At 53.1% G+C, this 21,715-nt stretch overlaps 1 protein-coding gene across 2 annotated transcripts in view; it reads left to right on the top strand.

Annotated features, from left to right (window-relative positions):
• Positions 1-9,434, top strand: part of Fbxo21 (F-box protein 21) — a 37,690-nt gene extending 28,256 nt beyond the window's left edge. For both annotated transcript variants that reach the window (XM_063225731.1, XM_063225730.1), the window contains exon 12: positions 6,994-9,434. In XM_063225731.1, the coding sequence (XP_063081801.1) occupies positions 6,994-7,184 (191 nt within the window). In that variant the 3' untranslated portion in view covers positions 7,185-9,434. The remainder of the gene's footprint in view (positions 1-6,993) is intronic.
• Positions 9,435-21,715: the final 12,281 nt, after the last annotated feature.

Raw genomic sequence — 21,715 nt, 5'->3', positions numbered from 1 at the left:
GGCTGGCCTGAGCTATGTAGTCAGTTCAAGGCCAGCCTGAACCACAGAGCAAGACCTTGTCTCAAAAAGTCAGGCCTTGCCCAGAGGCTGAAAGGGGCTGGGGTGCAGCTCAGTGACAGAGCTTGTCTGACGCCACACTAACGTGTGCATAGACCTGGGAGAAGAAAGGTGGGCGAAGTTTCTGCCCTCAGTGCTAATCCTTCAGGTACTGGGGGAGCAGCCTCTAGCGGCAGTGTCAGCAGGAATCTGTTCCCAAAAGTGCAGGTCCCTTAACCTCTGCCAGGGAGACGGCCGAGGTGTAAGAGGGGATTGATGCGCCCCGTGTCAGGCGGAGGCCCCGATGATGATATACTTGCACTTTTGAGGCTGTGTCCAAAATGTCATGCCAATAATTTCTAAAAATCAAAAAGTGATTTGAAAATATCAAGTGACACTGATGATTGATCACTTGGTACGATCTACCTGTGTGTCACACCAGGTATCACAAGCCCCAGCGGCGTTCTCTTCCAGTCGGCACCAGGGGCCTGTGTCCCCAGCTTCACTGTGGGCAGTCGTCGTCTGTGTGTAAGGTTGGCAGGAAGACTTTCAGTGTTTGGTACTGAGTTTCTAGAAACACTGACACTGACTGAAACATGGGCTTTTGGAACAGATATGTGACTTATTGTATCCTGAGTTTGTCCTGGCAAAGACACAAGGAGGAGGTCACCTCACTGGAGCAAACATGCGGCCTGAGGTTGACAGCAAAGTACTGGCTGCTGACAGCTTCCTGTCCTGTCTGCCTTTCAGTGTCACCATCTCTGAGACTGAGGTTGCACTGAGTGATTCTGGACAGTGCCAGCAGCCTGCCTTGTTAATCCAAGGTTTTGACAGGGGTTGGCCACCCTTAGCACCAAAGCGGTTCCCACACTGCCCTGCGTGGTTCTCCCTTCCCGGGGTCTCTGGCTCCTGGGGACCAAGAAGGGACAGAGTGAAGAGCTGCTTTACAGGCTCCCAGCGCCCCCACGAGTTCCTCAGGTTCTTCTCCCGGGCCAGTCTGTGGCCCTGGGACCCTGTTGACAGCAAGCTGGTGGCCCTGAGGTCCTCCCGAACTCCTTGCCGGCCTCGCAGGCCGCAGCCTCGGGAGGCACTTGCTGTCTCCAGGACGCGTTCCAGCGCTGTTCGCCCTGAGCTGCTGGGGCCTTGTCGGGCGCTTCTGAGCAGTGCAGCCTCTCACTGTGTGACTCCGCTCAGGCTCCGTCGTCCTCGTCACTGCCTTGCCAGTCAGGGCTTATCACACTGCCATGGCTGCTCCATCCTCGCTGTGTGAACGTCTGCCTGTGCCACCGACACCTGCTGAGGTGCTGCCACCAGGCCTTGTGCAGGGCATTTCCTGAGCTGATGCTACGCTCAGCCTCGCCTGGCCCTGTGGGGCTTCCTGCCGTCAGGCAGGCCATTGCGCCCACACAGCCTCCCGTCTGTCCTGCCCTGCGTGCTGCCCAGCCCTCACGCTCTTGTTCCTTAACCAGTCTTGCTCACCTCCAGGTCTCGTGCAGGCAGCCACTCCTGACAGCAGGGCAGGTTTCACGTCCCTTCCTCACGGAGGGAAGCCTTCCCCCCTCCTGCCGGGCACTCCCCGAGCACCTGCCCTTCGGAGCAGTACTTGGGGGCCGCTGTTCCTGTGGAGTCGCAGGGCACAGGGCTGCCTCTCCCGCCCTCAGCTCAGGCCGCAGTGGCTGGGTCTGTGCTGTCAGTTCAGGGTGTCACCCAGCACCTTGGGTGGTTCCAGCCCCCAGGAGATGCTTGTGCTTGACTGGCGAAGGGAGATCCCTGTCCCAAAAAGAGGAAAGAGAACAGAAAGACAGACAGTACTTATAAATAGAAGTGCCAGTGGAATGAGTGACAAAAATGTGATTTTCTCCCAATTTTGGATTCAGAGAATTTTCAAATGGGTATTACATGTTAATATATTGTTACCCCACTGACCCAGCAGTGGGTTCAGTGGATGACACTGGCTTTCATCTGTAGATAGAGATTCCAGCTCTTTAACTTTATCATCTGAAGAACATTGCAGACTGCACGGCCCCGTACCTCACTGTGTCCCCGGTGTGGAAGCAGTCAGCGGCATGCTCACCAGCTAACAGTGTTTCCGAGGGCTGGTGTTCATCAGCTTTCCGGTCTCCCAGGCGTCACAGGAGGCCTTTGAAAGCATGTTTTGTTGTTGGCTTGAAAGTTGGGATGCAGCATTCTTTAAGAACAGTTCCTCATTCTTCACCTCCCCTTCTGTCACGACTGTGACCTTGTGAGGGATCCAGGCCGGTCGTCGAGGACTGTCTGACACTGGGTTTGTCTTGCTGGCTGCGAACCAGGAGTTCGGTCTGCGGCTTGCTCAGGTGAGGGCAGGTGGCCGCCCAGGGGCTCTCAGTGTCAGCACTGCTGCTCCGCGTTGCGCCTCACCCAGTGCCCCCGGCACGTGGTGTCTGTCCTGGGTGATGCTGAGACTGATGAAGTGACTCTGTGACAGTTTTCCTCTGTAATCGGCAGGGAATCCGTGAAGTCCCAGTGTGGCATTTGTGCGTGCCTCTTTCCACAGCGACCTGTGATACATTGGTTTGTTCTAGCATCAGTCAACTGTCCCTGCCTAAACCATTACACAGGAGCCGCAGCTGGGAGTTTCCGCTTCTGCTCTCCGTTGTGTGAACAAGAGCTTTCCTCCCTGTCCTATGTTTCCCCTCAATCTCTTTCCCTGCCTATCTCCTGTCATAGATTCCTGGATTTTTTGTTATTCAGTGTTTTCTCATCATCTGAGAGAGCTTTATACTCCATTAGCCCATGTGTAGCTGAAACCTTGAGAGACTTTTGTGGGGGTGCTGAGGATTGAGTCCAGGGTTTTTTCACTGAGCCACATCCCCAGCCCTTTTTATTTTAAAACACATTCAGATAGTTTTGAATATTTATAGATTATTTTGCGTTAAAGCGTCTCTCAGTCTGAATTTTCAGCCTTTGGCTTCAGTGATCCTATTAAATTGAGATCCTTGATGCTGCTTTTCTAATTACCAGCCCTCCACAGAGAGCTGAAGAATGAATTGAAAGCGCAAGCGTGGATGGCGTTTTATAAACAGTTTCAGTCTGCAGTGTCCGAGAGTTCTTCCCTCCCTGTGCTGTTTGTACTTCCTGTTCCCACCAGGGGGCGCCGTGCACCCGGCCGTGCACCAAGTGGGAAAGTAGCAGGGCCATCCCAGCTTCCATATAGAGCCCATACGAGGAGACAGGTGGAAGACGCTCTGGCTGCAAGTCAGCCGCTCAAAGGAAGCTCAGGAACCGAGCGGCCATGGCCATCTGTGCTCAGGTGTTTTCTAACACAAACTCACCTGCTGGGGTGCCAGACCACAACACATCCTCGCCCAGAGTCAGTTCCCGTTCCGTAACTTACCTGACACCTCTGTACTCAGCAGTGTGTACGTGGCGGCCAGTGTGGTGATGTGCGCGAGGACCCCATCCCCGGGCAGGCCTGACAGCTGTTTCAGGGTTCTTTAGTAGTGTCTTTTAAATTATAAAGACCTTACGTGTTCCTTTCCTGCTAGCCCAGGGGTTGAACCCGCTGTCGCTTGACTAAGCACCCGCTCACGTCTGTGTCCGTGGTCTCGGGGTGGTGGTCCCGCATTAAAAACAGCACCACACTTGTCATTCCTAAGGATGTGCCTGGACAGGGGATCTCTAGGCTGTGGGGTCCTAAGCTGCAATGAAGTAAACCAGTTGCACATAAATGCTTCCGTTACATTTTGTGTAAATAAACACACATAAAACAAATCCTTAGCCGGGTATGGTGGTGCACTCCTATAATCCCAGCACTCAGGAGGCTGAGGCAGGAGAATCCTTGGAAGTTTGAGACCGGTCCAAGCTACAAAGTGAGCCCAGAGCCAGCCTGAACTGCATAGCAAGACCCTGTCTCAAAAAAACAAAAGAAAAAAAGACCCAAACCCTCATTCTTTGTGAATATGTGGAGAGTGTTCACTGAGAAAGACGTGAGCTGCTGGGGGCCCCTTCGGAGCAAGGGATGCCATGAGCTCAAAGGCAGTTTGTCCCCAGTAGGGACTCATATTTTGAAAATTTTAAACAACACACACGTCTCCAAACTTTTCAAAGGCATCCTGAAGGGCCACTCTGAATTTTCCAGAATGTGTAAGTGGTCCCTGGTTCATCTTTTGCTCAGTGAAGCTTGTGCATCTTCATTCCTCCTACAGTAGCCTTTTTGAAAGCCCTCTTACTATAATGAATTGGTGCTTTCCCTTCCAGAGACACAGGTGCCAGCTTCATCGTCAGTCGTGTTTTCTCCCATAAAGAAGCTGGTTTCAAAAGCAAAGCTAGTCTCTTTTTTCCTGTCTTACTGCCTAGCAGGCTCAGAACCCCAGCAGGCAAATGTGGGGAGCCCAGGTTTTGTCCTTCCCAGAGCCAGAGCAGGTGTTGGGCAGTCCACACTCAGGACTGCCTACCTCAATGTCCTTGCCAGGACTTCTCAGAAAGACCTCTGGTCGGGGCCACACTCACAGTCCCATGCCGCAGCACTGTCACGTAGTCCCCACAGATCTGCGACGGTGAGTTCACTCTGCCGTCCTGCCTGTTCCAGCTTGTCCGGCTCGAATGTCACAGCTTCTGCTCGCAGTCTGCAGAGAGAAGGAAGCGGCCTGCGACCATGCTGAGTGCGCCTCTGCCTTTCTTAGAGCAATCAGCCCGAGCACTCGCAGACATTTCGGTCTGGAGAGCCTTGCACTGGGGTGTCCCATGTCCCCCTGACCTACACACCAGTCGCAGCCCCTAAGTCCCACAACCAAAACAGTCTTCAAGCCTGGCCAGGTGTGCCTTTGGGGACAGAACGGTGTTGTGGTCCGGGCACCCTAGCAGGTGAGTTTGTGTTAGAAAACACCTGAGCACAGATGGCCATGGCCGCTCAGTTCCTGAGCTTCCTTTGAGTGGCTGACTTGAAGCCAGAGCTTCTTCCATTCTGTCCCCAAAGGCGCTAGAGTAGAACCAGCACTCTTGACTAACTGACCCCAGAGCAGGAGTTCAAATTACCTGCACCTTTTTATTTAAAATCCTTGTTCTGCTTAGCAGTGACAGGCACCTTGGTTTAGAGTGGCGGGACTTTTAGCTGTGGGTGGTGCCCCAGGTCCTTTGCTACCCGCTAATGTTTCTGCACAGCTTGGTAAGAAAATCCACATGTGGGTCCTCCCAACAATCAGGGAGGGAGGTGGGAGCGCGAGGGGGCATTGTGAGCAGTTGTAGCAGTGGTTTTTATGTTCATGGGTTTTCTTTTTTTTTTTTCCCCCAGTTCCAGCATTTTCAAGTTGTAAAGTATGATAAGACCTCAGTAATCACTAGCGGGCTAACGCTAACTGTGGAAAGGTCAGAGCAAGCAGACAACTCAGGTTCCACTCTGAAAACCTGAGATCCCCAGACCATGGGCTCCTCCTAGTCAGCCACAGCTCTGCTCCCACGGCGGCAGCACCCAGGCACCGGCGGTGGCTGCGCCCGCCCCACCTGCCCTGTTTGGTTCTTCTCACATCAGTGCCGGCCTTGGCTGGGCCAGAGGCCTGGGACCAATGGCTTTCTCTGAGCTGCAGCCCCTCGGCATGGGCAGGACGCTGCTCTGGGGATGCAGCCCGGGGAGGGACTGGCCAGGCTGGGAGCCAGCTGGTGAGAGCCCCCTCCCCACAGAGGGTCTGGGAGCGGGCTGCTCCTCACTCCTCTCGGAGTGGGACCCAGTCGGACCCTCCCACCACGTGGCCACGGGTGCCATCCTAAGCTTGAGTGGCCTCTGTACATTCATCTTGGCACACTGTACGTGAGTTCCTCCTCAGCAGTCTGACTTTATAAATAGATATTTCCCTAACTACCTCCTGAAGAAACAGGCTGAACAGCACTGGAGCATGAAATTTCTTTAGCTCCTGTTCTGTGCTGAGAAGAAAACAGTTTGGAAGTAGAGACCAGGTGACACCACTGTTTTCTCCTCTCCCGGAGACAAATGTGAGGGGAAGCAAGGCTCTGTACAGATGATGCCCATGTGTCCACATGCCCAGGCGATGCCGTGGCGCGGGTGCCGGGCTGTGTGTGTCAGAACATCTGCTTCAGAGGGTGTCTGCCACCCTCCTGGGAGCCTGTCTGGGAGCCTTGCCAGGGACTCACTTGAACCAAGTCACTGTGTGGCTGTCACCTGGCAGGAGGCAGGCGGTCCCGGGCATGCGGGCACGTGAGGGATTCTGCCACCCAGCTCATTTCTGGAGCCATGTCTCGGAGGGTGTAGCTGAGCTTCTTCCAGATTGGGGGTTGCACCCAGTCTGTGTCCAGCAAAGAAAGGTGCACAAGACACTGTGTTCCACTGGGCCCCCAGGAGCCATGTTCCAGATAGAGATGAGGGACAGGGTTGAACTGTGCAGGAGGACTTCAGTCTTTGAGATATCTTCCCTGCAGCGTCATCGTCGTCATCTTTATTTAGAGGTTTATTTTCTCTGATGGCAAAGTAAGGTCAGAGGCGTCGCATCGGGGCTGCTCACGGGGGAGGCGTGTGGATTATGGACTGGGTGGGAAGAGTGACTTGTGTGGCAGGGGCGCCTCTCAGCAGACAGTGGCAGGTCTAGCACATCACCTGTAACCACCTGACAAGGTAGCTTGTGAAGAAGTGGCAGGAATGAGTAGGCGCGGACCATCTTGTCCTGGGCTTCGGCTCCTCACCAGATCAGACCAGGCGGTGCAGTGCGTCTCCAGTCTGGCAGTGCCAGAGCCAACGGGCTGTGCCATGGGAGCCTGCCGTCCCGTCCCGTCCTGTCCTGCTTGGAGGATGGGCAGTGTTCCTGGGAATGTGGAGCCACCAGCCCTCCTGCCGTTAACACCTCTGGTCTTTTCTGCCTTCCACCTGCACAGTGCCGCCTACAAGGGTTCATAGGAGGGAGGTTCTCTGAGAAAAGCTGCCACACACGGTGGAATGTTAACGTGAGTATCTGTGTGCCTCTTTGCCAACAGAAAACTTGGAATATAATGTGGAGCCTCAAGAAATCTCGCACCCGGATGTCGGACGGTATTTCTCAGAGTTTACAGGCACTCACTACATCCCAAATGCTGAGCTAGAAATTCGGTATCCAGAAGATCTGGAGTTTGTCTATGAAACGGTGCAGAATATTTACAGTGCAAAGAAAGAGAACATAGACGAGTAAAGTCTAGTGAGGACATTGTACCTTTGCTGCTGCTGCTATCTTCCAAGAGAACAGGATTCCAGAAGGAGATGTGTCCGCGCTCCCTTTGGATTCACACCACCAGGAAAGTCACCTCACGGTCGCGCTGGTTGCCTCCTCCTCTAAGTTTAAATGACGTGTGCTCTCCTCCAGCTGCAAAGACAATGTTGCTCTCCGCCTACACTAGTGAATTCACTTGAAAGGCACTGTGTTCAGTGGCATGGCTTGTATGCTTGTCCTGTGGTGACAGTTTGTGACATTCTGTCTTCATGAGGTCTCATACTCAATGCTGTGTTCTTTTTACCCACTTCATCCATCCTTACATCTGTCTCCACTTGTCTCAGAACATGTCACTTGCTGGACAGATGGGCTTATCCATTTGCAATAATTCCTCTCTGATTTCTCTATAGGACACGTGCAGTCCTCAATCAGGATTGTTTGTCTTTTTACCCTGAATTTAGTTGTGTATTCAGAGGTAAAGTTGTACACTAACTCAGCAGCATCTTGCGGATGGAGACATTAACAAGCTAATGGTAATTAGAATCTTTAGAATTTATTTTTTTGCTAATACGTGAAACACAGATTTCAAGTGTTTTATCTTTTTTTTATTTAAATTGGGAGAATGGCAGTTTTCCCTTCCATATTCCTCTCTTGGATGTGTGCACATTTCTACAAATCATGAGCTTTCTATTTTACTACATGAGATTCTTTGAGAAAACGCATAATAATGGCCTTTATGAGTGGAATTTCCCACATTTACTATTCCTTTCCTGAAATGACTACTTTTTTTTTTAATTTTAAAAGTCTGCTCCAGTGTCACGAGTAGTTCTAAGTCAGCGATGGCTTCTGTTTTGTAGTTAGACTCCCAAGTCCCATGTTGAAATATTTGCTGTTAGAAATCATGCTTTCTGGTCTCCAAAGGCCAAAAAAATAGGGTTTTGTTTTTCTAATCAAAATAAAAACAGAAGCTAATGAAGAGGTTCCATGCCCTTGTCATTCCCTAGAGTCACCTTCAGACCTTCTGGATGTGGCGGGGTACAGTGAAAGAAGCGTCTTTATTCCAGAGCGCTGGACTCTTGGGCAAGGAGGTTTGCATGTAGCCTGGCTTCTCAAGCCACAGTGCCCTGAAGGCACCAGGACAGCGTGTCTGCGCCCGCGGGGGAGTCTGATGGCCTCCGACCCCTGGCTCCTCCCGTGTCCTCAGCAGTCAGGCGGGAAGCTGCCGGGCCTTTCTGCAGCTCTGGAACTCCCACCACTCCGGCCTGCCAGTCCTCAAGCTGGCTGTCTTGTAATTACCCAGTAGAAGCCAACTTCGGGGTTAGGAACTAGTTACCTTGCAGTCTGCATTTAAAACACTCACTACAGTCGCTCTAGTGAATCAGGCTTCAGGGGACTGCGAGCCAGCCTCCCCTCCCAGCCGCCTGTCATTGCATGCAATATTCCCACGCCACGCTGAATGGCTGCTGCTTCTATCCTTTGGAAACCAAGGATGACCAAGGTTTGAGGAAGTCACCTGAGACCACTTAATAGCAAATGAAGGTCATTAGGCAATTATTAGAGACGGGGATTCGGCAGCCGGCTCCTTCTGGCTCTAATTAGCTCCCATCCAGTGTCCGTGTTGCTTATCATTCAAATCCAAAATCAGGTGACTTGAATTTGCATTTGATAATGTGACCACTCACGACACCTAGCCTGCCTGAGGTTGCGGGGATTTTACACTAATTTAAAGTTAAAAATTAGATAATACGGGATTAACATTGAGATGCATTACTAAGAAACTGTGGAGCATGCTGAGAGTTACAATTGTTGGTTTTCCGGTTTGATTTCCTTTTTTCTTAGAATAACATCAAAGCCAAGAACAATGGTTTTACCTTTACTGACCCAGCTGTAAATATGTATTTAGACTGACTGTTTTTAAATGTGTTTCTTCATGAATGCTTCATTTGGCTCCAGGAAGCCTGTATCACCTGTGTCAGTTGGTATTTGGGCACTTTATATTTTTCTAAAAACGTGTTTTGGATCCTGTACTCTAATAAATCATGTTTCTTTTTAAAAAAAGATTTTTTTCCAAAAGTTTTCTCCATTTTAAAAAGCCCTGTTATAAAAGTAGAACTTTCACAATGTTAAAATATTAAATATTTGGATATAGTAACTTCTTTCTCTTCAAATGAATGCCAAGTTTTTTTTGTACAATGATTAATAAATGGAACTTATCCAGAGAAACCATGCAAACAGCCTGCCCAATTTCGTTTCAGAACAAAAAGCCTCTCCATGCTGAGAGAAAGAGCTCTCATTGCGCTTCTGATCTAACTACAAAAAAATCTGTCCCCCCGAGCTTCTCTCCGTGTTGTGGAGTGAGCGGGCCGGGCACCTTTGTACTATGATGCCCTTGCCAAATAAAGGTTTTACGAGTTTGAATAATCTTACTACCCGGCAGCTGCGGAGGGAGACCGCACCTTTTTATTGGGTGAAAATCCATGCGAGACAAGAGCCACAGGTGCTGAGCAAAGCCAGGTCTAAGGCGGGCTCTGTCATTGTGGCCCTTACAGCTGCGTGGAGCACGGAGTCCCGAGCACCAGCGTTAGGCACACTCGTGCAGTGGTGTCACTGCCTGCCACATGGAGGCAGAGCCGAGGGCCACCTCGGCCGGGGCAAGCTGTTTCCTGGAGCAATGTTTCCACCAAGCTTCCCCGGACTCCGAGCAGTGTGGCCTTGCAAGGGGAGAGCGGCGGGCTGTGGCTTCTTTAGGATGTGTGTTGCGCATACCACCCCGCAGTTTGCAGATCCACTGTGAAAAGCTGTCTGTCCCAGTGAGGCACCACATCCAAGCTGGCCTGCCCCCAAATCCGAGCTGCTGTGCCTGCTGCCGCATTTGTGACTGCCATCCACCTAACCTGACCCTGAGAGGCCTGCTTTCTCTCCACCCGAGACTGCGGTCAGGTCCGTGGTAAGGGCCTTCAAACTCGGGGCCATTTTACAGAGACGTTCTGCAGTACTTCATCTGGTTGTCTGTCTAAAATGATCTGATTGTTCAACCCTCAGGTGAACCCGGCCACCTTCAGCCACCATCAGACACTTTACTGGAAAGGGAATGTGTTTCTGTTTCTTAGTCAAAACTCCAAGTGAGAAACTAGATTGTCAGCAAGTTTTTAGTTTTAAAAGTATCTATGGCCATAATAATGAAAATGTAGCTCACTCTGTGTTTTTATTTTGTCTTGGTTTTTTGGGGGGGAAGAACAAGAAATGCAGGGTTTAGCTGTGTGACCTGTTTTTACGGTCGCTGATACCCAGATCGTGTGTTTTTGTACTATGTACAAACTTTAAGCCAGATGCTCATGGACCCCTTGTAATCCCCCAGCAGCCCAGAGGCAGGAGCAGGCAGTGAAATTTTATCTTTGCAGGATGTATATCACTTCTGTTGCATGTTTTTAGTTTGTATTCTTATCAGTACATGTTTGCAGGACGTAACGCTGTGGGGGTTGGTCCATGTATGTAACACATTTAATTCTTTTTTATATCACCTGGCCCTCATTTGTTGCTAAAGGTATTTTTTAAGAAAAGCATTCTTAGTTCAAGGACTGTACAAAAGCAGGCCGCAGTTGGGCCCAGTGTGTGACCCCGTAGGGCCCCCTGTGCCGATGGGGAACCCCAGATCAGATTGTTTGTGGGCAGGAAAACAGGACGCGGTGCCCCATTGGCCCTGAGGTCCCCCGGAACCGCTGAGCCCTGGACAGTCCCCCTCGGCGTGAGCAGCTGCCTCAGTGCTCTGGCCTTTGCCTGGCGGCAGTGTTACCCCCAAACATTTTAGTTATAAACATTCAGAATCTCAAGGCTCCGGCATTCTTTCAGCGAGGAAAACTCTGTGCAGCTTTAGAGCAAGTGGGTGATGGGCGTGCAGCAGTGTGTCAGGGCCACGCTAGTCTGTAACAGCCCTGGACGCGCTGTGGCTCCAGCACTAGTGCCTTCTTGCTCGGGTAACCCTGGCAGGATGCCCACACACAGCCGTTTAGATCCAGGCCTGCAGGTGGCCTCTGAGGGCACCTAAGGTGGCACGTTCTGCAGCCGCTCATCCCACTCAGGTGGCCCATATAGCCTAGCTACATTCCAGCGCGGAGGAGAGTGACACATGGCTAGCAGACACAGTCTGCTACCACTGTCCACACCGGTGTGTGCCTCCCACATGAGGGACAGCGTGGCTATGCCAGGCTACTCATGCTCACCAGCAGCACCTCCAGCCCAGGCACCCCTGCTTCTCAGGAAGCAGTGAGGTGCCCCTACAGGTCACGATGGTGTGACAGTGAACCTGGCCCTGGCGCAGATGGCTTCAGAAGGGGAGAGGAGGCTCTCGGGGTCTCAGCAGGTTTCTGTCACCACATGCACACTCCAGAGGAGGCTGGGAAACACCTGCCTGGAGGGAGGCGGGACACTCGCAGCATCCTACCAGTGCCTGCCTCCCAGTTCTCCACAGGTGGTGCAGGTGCTCCTCCCTCAACCTGAGGGACCAGTCACCATGAACTGGGAGTCACCAGGGCTCAGCCCACCTGTCACACACAGGCAAAACAGGGACAGGTGGACTAAGCCTTCTGCTTTGAAAAAGAAATCAGATGCAGAGAAGCTGCTGGTCTGCTAAAGGGCTTTGCAAGCCCTGCCCTGGCCAACATCTGGCTACATGGAAGGACTCCCTCGTTCCTCTTTGCCGGCCCCTCCTATCCCACTGGGAGTGGTACTGGGGACCGTTCTGGCAGGAACCATTCCATGCACCTCCTCGCTCTGCAAGTCGGGGCTGCTCCAGGTCCACCCCTGTATTTTCAAAGCTTATAATTCCTCTGACAGCAGAGCCTAGCAGGCTGCTCACTAGCCTCCTGTGCCAGTAAAGGGGCCCAGAGTTCTCTTCTAGAACATACCAACCTGCTGTGCATCCTAGCTCTGCACTCTGACTATTGGGGAGCTCCACTGTTTAACTGAAAACTGTTTCACGGGCCTTTGTCACTTGGTGATTGCATTTTCTTGGCATGTAGGTGCGCAGAAGCAGCTGCCTTTCTCTCCTCTCCCCCACCTTCCCTTCCCTGGGTCTTGCTCAGTTTCCCAGTCAGGTCTCAAGCTTGTGATCCTCCTGCCTCAGCGTCCCAAATAGCAGGGATACAGGCCAGGTTGATGACAGCTCTTACCGCACATCTGCGTGTTCGAGCCATGGGGTTTGGAGGAAGCTGGAGAGCCCTTGAACAGAGTCGTTGCTTCCTGTCACTGGCACTAATGTCTTCCTTGATAATCGTCCATGTGTTGCAGACTGGTTTCCCCGCGTGTGACCACGCAGAGCCCTTGCACTGTACCACCTCCTCCCAGGGCTGCACACTGTTGTCCCCGCTCCACACCCCTCCCCTTTCACCGTCTTCCCTGATCTCTCCATCCCTGCCACCAGAGGACACTCGCGTAATTCAACCATGTTAAAGCTCAGGATCCAGTCCCTGGAGAACACGGTGCTGTGTAAACGCTACCAGCCGCTAGTTCCCTGCTGCATTCCCAGCCCAGCGACGACCGGAAGCCTCTAGGCCCCAGCCACCATCAGTCGGCCTTCCGTCTGTGTCTTCCAGGCCCTTCCCAGAAACCGATTCATAGACTGCGCAGCCTCTGGGGTCTGCCTTTTTCCCTGAAGCATAATGGTTTCAAGGTTCATCTTACAGCATGCTCTGTGCTTTATTCCTCTTTATGGCCAAATACTATTCCATTTATGGATACAGCACAATTCATTTGTCCCTTCGCCCACTGACAGCATCCGGGGTGCTGATTCTACCTTTTAGCTGCAGTGAAATGCTGCTGTGCACAAACCCCCATAAAAGTTTAATCCCACACAGAAACCCTAGATCTATGTGAGTATTGTCCCTTAGCCAGTCATTGTTTCCCAAGGGCATATTGTTGCCCCTTGGGGGTGATGATGTCCCCCCACTGAGAGCCCAGCTCTGCCTGGGCGTGGGGATGGCTGATTGACACCGTGTCTCACCTTTGAGTGCCTTGGGTTACACCCACTTTCTTTTGTGCCAGGAGCCATCACGAGTAGAAGAGAAGTACATTTCTGTCACCTCGAAAGCCAAAATGCATACTTGAAAGACCTTTTTGGAGACATGCCACCTGATCCTCTTTGCTGAGGGTATGGATGTGACCCGCCTCAGATCTCCTGAAGTCTAGTTCTTTTGAGACCAATTAATTGAGAGTCATTTATCGCTTGATAAAAAGCAGGATAAAAGAAAGTACAGTTGTAAGACTTTCTGGGTAATAGCTGCATTTATGTGGAACCATTTCCTAATTATTTTTAGAGAATTGGAAAGCTAAGGGCCCTTAATGACCACCTGCTAAAGCACTGATTCTTGACACGCTCCAAGCAGGACTAAGGAGCCCGCAGGATGATGGGCTTGGCTGCAGGTGTCCGAGCTGGGAACTGAGCCTGGGCTTTGGACCAGAGCACCGTGGTGGTTCTCCTGCCCCCAAAATGATTCCTCTGTGGACTTTCCTGCCCTACGGAGAAAATATCCAGCTGACATCATCCCTTATTACTTGGGACGCACCCTGCCAAGCCAGCCCCAGCCAGGGCCTCAGTTCATTGGTACTGACCCTGCCGAAGATACCAATCCGAAATCCCAGCGTTCTGAGCGGCTGACACGGAAGGATTGTAGGTTTGAGCCCAGCCCACGCAACTTAGTGAGACTCTGTCTCAAAATTTAAAAACAAGTACAAAGGGCTAGGGACATAATTGAGTGTGAAGGCCCCGAGTTCCATCCCAGTACTGAAAAACAGCATCACTCGGTTCTGTCTCCACGCCGGCAGCCACAGGCAGCAGGTGAGTGTGCAGCACCGCGTCCCCGAGGTGGAATCCACTGGATGGTGTTTGGGGCCTTTCTGTTTACTTGGTTGGTTGCTTGGTTGGGTTTTTGTGATGCTGGAGACCAAACCCACAGTTTTGCACATGCTCCGTTAGGTTGAAAGGAGATGGGATGTGGTTTAGTGGGATTCTATGTGCTTAGCAAGTGTCGGCCCTACGGTCCATGCCCAGCTTCAAGACCAAAGAAAACGAAGAGACTCTGACTCTGTCTTAGTGACCCCAGTGCCCTGTGCCAAGCCTGGACACTGGCATGCTGTGTTAGTCTCCCTCAGTTTCCCAAGTCCTGTTCCCTGACTTGTCTTGGATGGCCTGACCCCGAACCCCTGAGCTTCATTTCCTGGGGCTGAGACGCTTCTGACATAGGCATACGAGAGCCCGAGAAACGTGTGTTTTCACGTCATTTTTTCTGTAAAAACTGTGTTGTAGCTATTTGTGGATCTCCAGTCCTCTGCATGGAGATGGGGTGGCTTTTACAAGGTGGCTGGAGACTTCTGGTAGGGAGACTTGGTGAACACGGTCGCTTTCCAGAAGTCAGGAGTTAGGTAGCTGTAGCTCTGAGAGGTGGCATCAGAAGTGGCCTTGGTGAAGTTGCCCGGCGAGGCAGTGCAGCCCCTGGCAGAGGTGAGTCTGTCCTGGTGTCCACCATTGTTAGCAGCTTCTTGGGCACAGGACTGTCACCCAGCGAAGGACGATGTGGAGGTTGCCAGTCTGTCACCTTGGTAGCCCCCACACAGTGACAATGGGGACCTTGACCCAAATGATGGTCCCTTCGGTGGCAGTGGTGACCTTGGAGCACTGAACACTGCGGCCAGCATAGCCAGTATGGCCTTCAGTGGGGACAGACACCGTGAACCTGGGCTGCTGGCCAGCATGCCTCTGCTGCTTCTCCAGTACAAGCGTGACGGTTTTGTCCTGGGAGAAGCCCCTGGGAACAGCAGCGAGCCCACTGCTGGACGGACAGGGCGGGAGCACGGTCTCAAGGATTCCGTCTTCATGGTCTTGACCAGCCTGGACAGCGTGGTGGCAGGGATCTCCTCCTTGTCCTGACACTTGCTGTCATGAGCCCTGAAGCCTCGGGCTCAGCCCCAGCTGCCGCTGTGCCCACTGCCCCGAAGGGCACTGCTCAAGTGTTGGCCAAAGTCACTGTGGCCTCCCATCTGGCCTTCCCACTGCACTGTGGCAGCCACTATTTGGTGTTGTCTCAAAGAAGAATCAGAAAGTGTCCTAAATAGGAAGAAATGGATGTCCAGGATTGACCAGTCGTGTGTGTGTGTGTGTGTGTGTATGTTTTTAAAAAAGGATCTCATTATGTAGCTCAAACTGGCCTTGAATTCACAGTGATCCTCCTGCTTCAGCCTCCTTAGTGCAAGGATTACAGGTGTATGCCTCCACTCCTGGGATGACTAGTTTTAATTACAGTCTTAGCCCACTTCACAGTTTCCTGATCTTTGTAGTGAGTTACATCTGTGCTCTGAATCCAACCTGCCACCCTGGCAGAGAGCAGCGATTTGGGCCTGAGGTGCAGGAACGGCCCATGTGATGTCAGTCAGCGAGCTCTGGTTGAACTCTGTGCACAGCAGGATGGTTCTGGGCAGCCTCACCTGCGGGGCACAGAGCCGCCCTCCTACCAGCGCAAACCAGCCAGCAAGGCCTGGATGCATTCGCCGGCTGGGCTCTGTCTCTCCCTCCAAGTCCCCTGAGCTTGCGCCTCTGTGCCTCAGGCACTCTGGGCCACTCCTTCCTCATCAGAAGCCGGCTTACCATAGGATAGCAGCTAAGAGCCCCTGCCTGCGAGCTGTCCACTCGCCTTCTCCCTCCTTACTCTGAGAAATCCTCCGAGCGCCATTTCCCATTTACTCAAGTGAGCCCTGGAGACGGGCCGGCTGGGGAGTCCCAGCAGCACCCTGCCTAGGGCAGCAGAGACGAAGGTGGTTCCAGAGGAGGCGAGGAAGGCACATGTTTTATAGCTCGATTGTATAGTGATACTCTGCTTACTGTCACTGTCTAGGTGAGGGACATCCAGCATGAGTCACCCGGTGTAGGCCACTCAGCAAGCCCAGGGGAACAGCACCCCTGCCCTTAGGAGCTCGCTAAGCCCCTGGCTCTCCACCACCCTCCAGGGAAGACAGTTGGGCAGGGAGTGCTCCGAAGGCCAGGGGAGCCAGGGCCAGGGAAGGTGGCCAGACTCCGGCTCTGCAGTCCCCTCCATGGATACCTGGCTCCTACCTGAGAATGAGAGGGTCAAAGGCAGCTTTGTGTTTCGCCCCTGGTGACTCAGAAGAAAGCCACGTGTGCTGCTGGCTTACTTGACCATTTTTGTCTCTGCTGGAGGCTGCAGAGGTGGTGGAGACCGCCTACCTGCTGGATGGAAGCCAATGTCCTTTCGCCTGCAAAGCCTGGCCTCTGCTGGGAGCCCACCCCGCGCCTCTCAGGTGCCGTCTCTCGTGGCCCTTTTACTGCAACCAGGATGGGAAGAGCTGGTCCTGCAGTGAGGCCTCTGACCACAGGACGCGCCCAGGCTCTGCAAGAACTCAGCAGGCCGGGGAGAAGCACAGGGCCAGGCTGGGCCTTGAGTAGTCTCTGGGGGTGCTGCATGCAGACCTGACTCTCTCCTCCTCCATAGATGACGCAGAGAAGGAGGAGGAAAAAGTCTCTGTTCCCACCCCCACCAGGACCTTGGAGCTCTCCAGCCGCTGTCAGAGGGCTCCCAGGACAGGCGATCCTGTGCCTCGCAGCGGGCCGGATGATGCCTGGGGAGCTGGGTTCCCGGGTGCAGAGGACCTCCTGCCTTTCCTGTCATGTCCGTCCCCGTCTCATGGGTTGCTCCCTCGCTTGATGTTTCTCTCTGTGTCCAACCTCCAAAGCCCAGCTCGCTGCCCTCGTGTTTTCAGGCTCTGCCCCACTGTGCATTCCAGCCTGTGACGTCCTTGCTCATGAGGGGCGGTCATGCAGCCTGTCCACTCTGTCCAGAACCCTGTCACCCCCCGCGTCACACTGAGAGCGCGAGGCACAGTTCAGCTTCTCTCTGCAGGGGCTGCTGACTCCGAGTTACCCCACGCTCCTCCCTGGCTGCCTTCCGCCTCTGCTCTCCCCTGATGTCCTACGGTAGTCCGGGGGCCTCTGAATTTCCATTTCCTGCTGTGTGCTCCAGAAAGCTCTGAGATCCTTCTAGCAGGCCCAGGGGCCTCCACGTCATCTTCTGCACTAGTATGGTGACGTATTTGCTAACCTGAACCGAGGATGCCTCGTCTCTTCTTTCTCAGGAACAGATCCAGACTTTGTCTAGTTTCAGGAGATGAACTGACTGTGAATGGTTGAAGCCGAGATGGTTAACCCACCCAGCCAGACTGTCCTGGAAAAGAGTGTGACATCATCTGGCCTCCGCTATCTACAGAAAAAGCTTGGTAAGATTTTGCTCCATGATAAAAGAAGAGAATCTTTCATTTCTGCCTCCTCTCCTCCTAATATGAGACCTAGCAAGAGAGGACGTGATTCCTGGTGCTGCTGCAGCCACATTGCGTCCATGAAGGAAAGGTCCAAGGGATTATAAAACACACAGCCCCAAATTTGCTGAGCTTCTATGCTGACCCAGGAAACATCTATGTCCAGCTATTTGAAAAGAGGAATAATAGACATTATGAAATCCCAAATAAGCTAAATAACGTTCCTTTGTTATATTTGTTTATAAACCAGGCCTCAATGGAAAGAGAAGGCAGCTTAGTACCTTGTCTTCCCCTGTGGCTTCCCAACCTTGAACTTTTCACCTTCCAATCAGACCTACACCTGAAGGAGAAAGGCCTGGTGCCAGCGTGGGCTGGGAGCCCAGAGCTGGGAGGGCCCAGCGAGGGGGCACCTGTCTCCTCTCCTCTGGACTAGAGAAGCTGCCCTGGCCCAGGAACCAGCTGAACGAAGCAGGCTTGCAGAACAGGGAGGTGCCGGGCATCCCGGAGAACAGGCGAGCAGCAGCCAGCACCCCTTTAAAGCTGCATCAGGTCCACTGCGCCAGTCATCCAGGCCGACACAGCCTTCCCCTCTGCCCAGGGGTGCCCAGCCCAACAGGGACTCTTGCCCTGGAGAGTGAGGGGCTGCCGTCTGGCATGGCGTTCTCAGTGGCAGGCGGCAGGACACTGGCCGTGCACCCACAGAACTCACGGCAGCCCCACCACCGCCCCGCAGCCTGTCACGGGTGGAGCTCGGGCCGGCTCTGCCGCGTGGGCCTTGGCACTCACTGCGCACGCGCGGTGGGTACTCCCAGCTCTTCCGGCCACAAGTCGCGCACGCGCACCCGGACACCCCGCCCCACGCCCCCACTTCTATGGGCAAGGCGAGCCGTGCAGTTTGCGATGCTATGCGAGTAACGCCAAGAGTCGGAGGAGTTCTATAAAACCCGAGAGCTGCGGGCCCCGGCTAAGCCGCGGCCGATGACCACATGAGCGATGACCATGTGCGGCCCCTGGAGCCAGCGCCGAGGTTCCCTGTCTGGTTCCCTGACTGGTTCCGGGCCAACCTGGGAGCTTGTCCACATGCAGCCTCTTGGGCCCCAGCGCCACACGGGCGGGAGCTCAGGCTGGAGCCGGTGACCGTCTCTACAGGCCCCCCAGGACTGCTGCGCGCTCGCAGGTTTGCAAACCGAGGGTTGAAGCGTTTTCCCTATAAATGCTTTCAACTGCCCAGGCTTTTGTGCCGCTCATTCAGGGACTGACTACCTTGCCGGGTTTGAAAATTAATGTTCTGGACAGGGTGAGGATGGAGCTAGATAGAGCACATGTTTACCAGGCATGCGATCCAGGGTTCGATCCAAAACAAAACAAACCAGCAAAGCCCTTGTATTCGTCATAAACACAAATCCAAACACCCAGCCTCTGTAAGATTGTGTGCTGAATTTATGGCTATTGGTATTCTATTTTTACTTATTTTCAGTTGACTATATTTTTAAAGCACTTAATTAGATTCCATTGAGTATTCTTTAAGTGTATAATAGATTTAATATAGTTGATGTCTTAAGCACTTTTCAGAGCCTTCCCAAATACTTCCTCATGAACTCTTATGCAAATGGAACTTTTAAATATGGCAAAGTTCAAATTCTCTTAAACAGTAACAGTCCTTTTATAAACAGTAAAATTCTCTAAAAACTTTTGAGTTAAAATTTAGCCGAAACAGCTGGACAAGATAAGATGGCAGATGCCTTTAATCCCAGCTACACAGGACGCTGAGGCAGGAGGATCACAAACTAAGGCCAGAGCCTTAGCAGGTGGAGATGCAGCTTGGTGGTAGAGCACTTGCCTAGTGTACACAAGATCCTAGGTTCAATCCCCCCCAAAAAGTTAAAATAGTAAATTTCATGTTTTATGTATTTTACCATAAACTAACAATAAAGACCTGGCCCCAGTGGATTACCCAGTTCATTTAAAATCCAAATCACGAGGCCTTTTGTTTGATGATTTTGTTTGTTTGATAAAGTATTTTAAATATCTAAAGCCCTTAGGAGGGCCAGGGATATAGCACAGCACCTGTCTGCCAAGTGGGAGGTCCTGAGTTCAGTTTCTGGTGCCAAAATCAAACCATTAAGATACAAAATATGCAAGTACCCATAGATTACTTGCCAGCATAATACAAAACCGAAAAGATAAATGGAGCCAGGCCTGGTGACACCAACCTGTGATACCAGCACTGTCAGAGGCTGAGGCTGGAGGAGCGGAAGTTTGAGCCCAGCCCTTAATAATTTAGATAGACCCTGTCTCGAAATAAAAAACAGAAAGGACTGAGGAGGTAGTCAGTGCGAAGCCCTGGGTTCCATCCCCAGTGCCACATTGAAAGCAAAAAGCAAGCAGACTCCCTGCCCCCGGCACAGCGGTGCGCTGGCAGCCAGCTCACCAGACGCACAGTGCTGCAGGCTGCACCTCGGCCAGGAATGAGGGATTGACTTCCCCAGGACCTGGGCTGAACTCCCAAAGCCTGTGCTGCCGGCGGCTCCAGGCCCCCTCCCTACACGTGGGGCGGTGCTCTAAGCCCAGGACCCCCGGGTTGGAGGACAGAAGTCCCAGGTCCGCCGCAGTCAGAACTCGGGGCACCCTGCCCTTCCAGCCTCCGCGGGGCTCCCCATCTGCACCATTTCCTCCCACACCCAGCTCTTCATACCTGCCAGGCCCCCACTGACTCCTGCCCCGGCTTCCTGTGCCTCCTGCTTGGCCTGGGGTGCGCTGGGTGGTAGAGAAGCGTTGTCTCCAAGGGGGAACTGAGCACTGGTCTTTAGGGGAGCACAGGAAGGGCTGGCTCAAGTCACCCATGGACCTGTGCCAAACACAGAGGTCTGGGACATCTGCAGGCCACACCTTGGACCTGAGCCGAAACTGGAGGAGGCTGGTGATGGACCCCACCTGCTGCACCAGGTGGGGAAGGGCCCTTATAAACATGAACCCCCTTTAGTCCTCACATTGCTCTGTTGAATGACTGCTGTTGTTACAAACCCATTTTATAGACAGAGAAACTGAGGCTCAGTGAGAGGGTTGTGAGTTGCTGAAGACTCTAGGGGCAAGAAACAGTAGGGAGAGCCAGCTCTGCCCTGTGGGTGCAATGGGATTGATTTCCTGATCACAGGTTCTGAGGGTGGGGAGCCCCTACTCATGCCCTAGGGGGCTGCAAGAGCTTTATAATTACTGTGAATCTCAGAGGAGGAGACTCGGGTTCAAATCCTGCTTCTGTTGCTAAGCAGGTGGATGCATGTGGCAGGCTGCGTGAACATAAGACTTGGGAGGGCCACAGCCACCACTGTCAGCAGCAGCCAGAGATGCCCGTGCTGTTCTAGGCTCATGTGTCCTGGCCTGGGGTAGTGTCAGCTGTCGCCACTGTTAATGCTCTGGCTTTATAGATGCAGACTTAGGGGCGAAGAGTGGTAGAGTGACTTCCCCAAGGCCGCATAGCCAGGAGGTGGCAGGGCCAGGTCTTGAGCCCAGATCACCCAGCTGCACAGCGGGCCCCAGCAGGCACTTGGGTGGCAGCTGTCTCGGTGCAGCACTGGCTCCCTGGCGGTGATCACTACTGAGCCAGAGTTCCCAGGTGGAAGCCACAGTCACCGAGGCCCGCAGGCGGTCAGGGTGTGGGGCCGCTACCACGGAAACCCTTTGAACATCTCTCATAAACAAGACAAGCGCTTCTCCGGTGGCTCCCGAACACTACAGGATCCTAAGTTATTTATAAAAAGCCTGCCAGAGTTGAGAGACTTGTAACAGGCGGAGGTGTGTCCCGGAGACTAAGAATAGTGGCGGGGGCCTGACAGGAGAGCTTTCTGGTGACATCAGCCGGGAGCAGCCACCGTGTGCATCCTCAGCCTCCTGGAAGGCGGTAGCAGCTTGAAGGAACGTGGGTCTTCTCAGGCTGCGGCTCGCACGGCTCCTCTGAGGCTGCTCACCTGGTCCCTCCCGGGAGGGTGCACAGAGCTCAGCCCTCCCCTGCCCGCTGTGCCTTTGCTGCAGGGCCCTCTGGGGTCCCCAGCGCTCTGACACGGTGGTAGCCCAGGGAAGATGAGCATCAGTCCGCAGCTCACTCCGTGTGTGACAAGTGCCCAGGGACTTTTCTGGAGCTGAGATGAAGTTAAACCACAGCTAAATGTGGTCCCCACCAGAGCTGGGAGCTCTTCCAG

This window comes from Cavia porcellus, unplaced genomic scaffold, assembly GCF_034190915.1.
Source record: "Cavia porcellus strain 051 isolate PalLab524CR breed Dunkin Hartley unplaced genomic scaffold, mCavPor4.1 scaffold_16, whole genome shotgun sequence".
NCBI classification, from domain to species: Eukaryota; Metazoa; Chordata; class Mammalia; order Rodentia; family Caviidae; genus Cavia; species Cavia porcellus.
The sequence above is the reverse complement of the archived record's forward strand: the minus strand, read 5'-3'. Positions and strand labels throughout refer to the sequence as shown.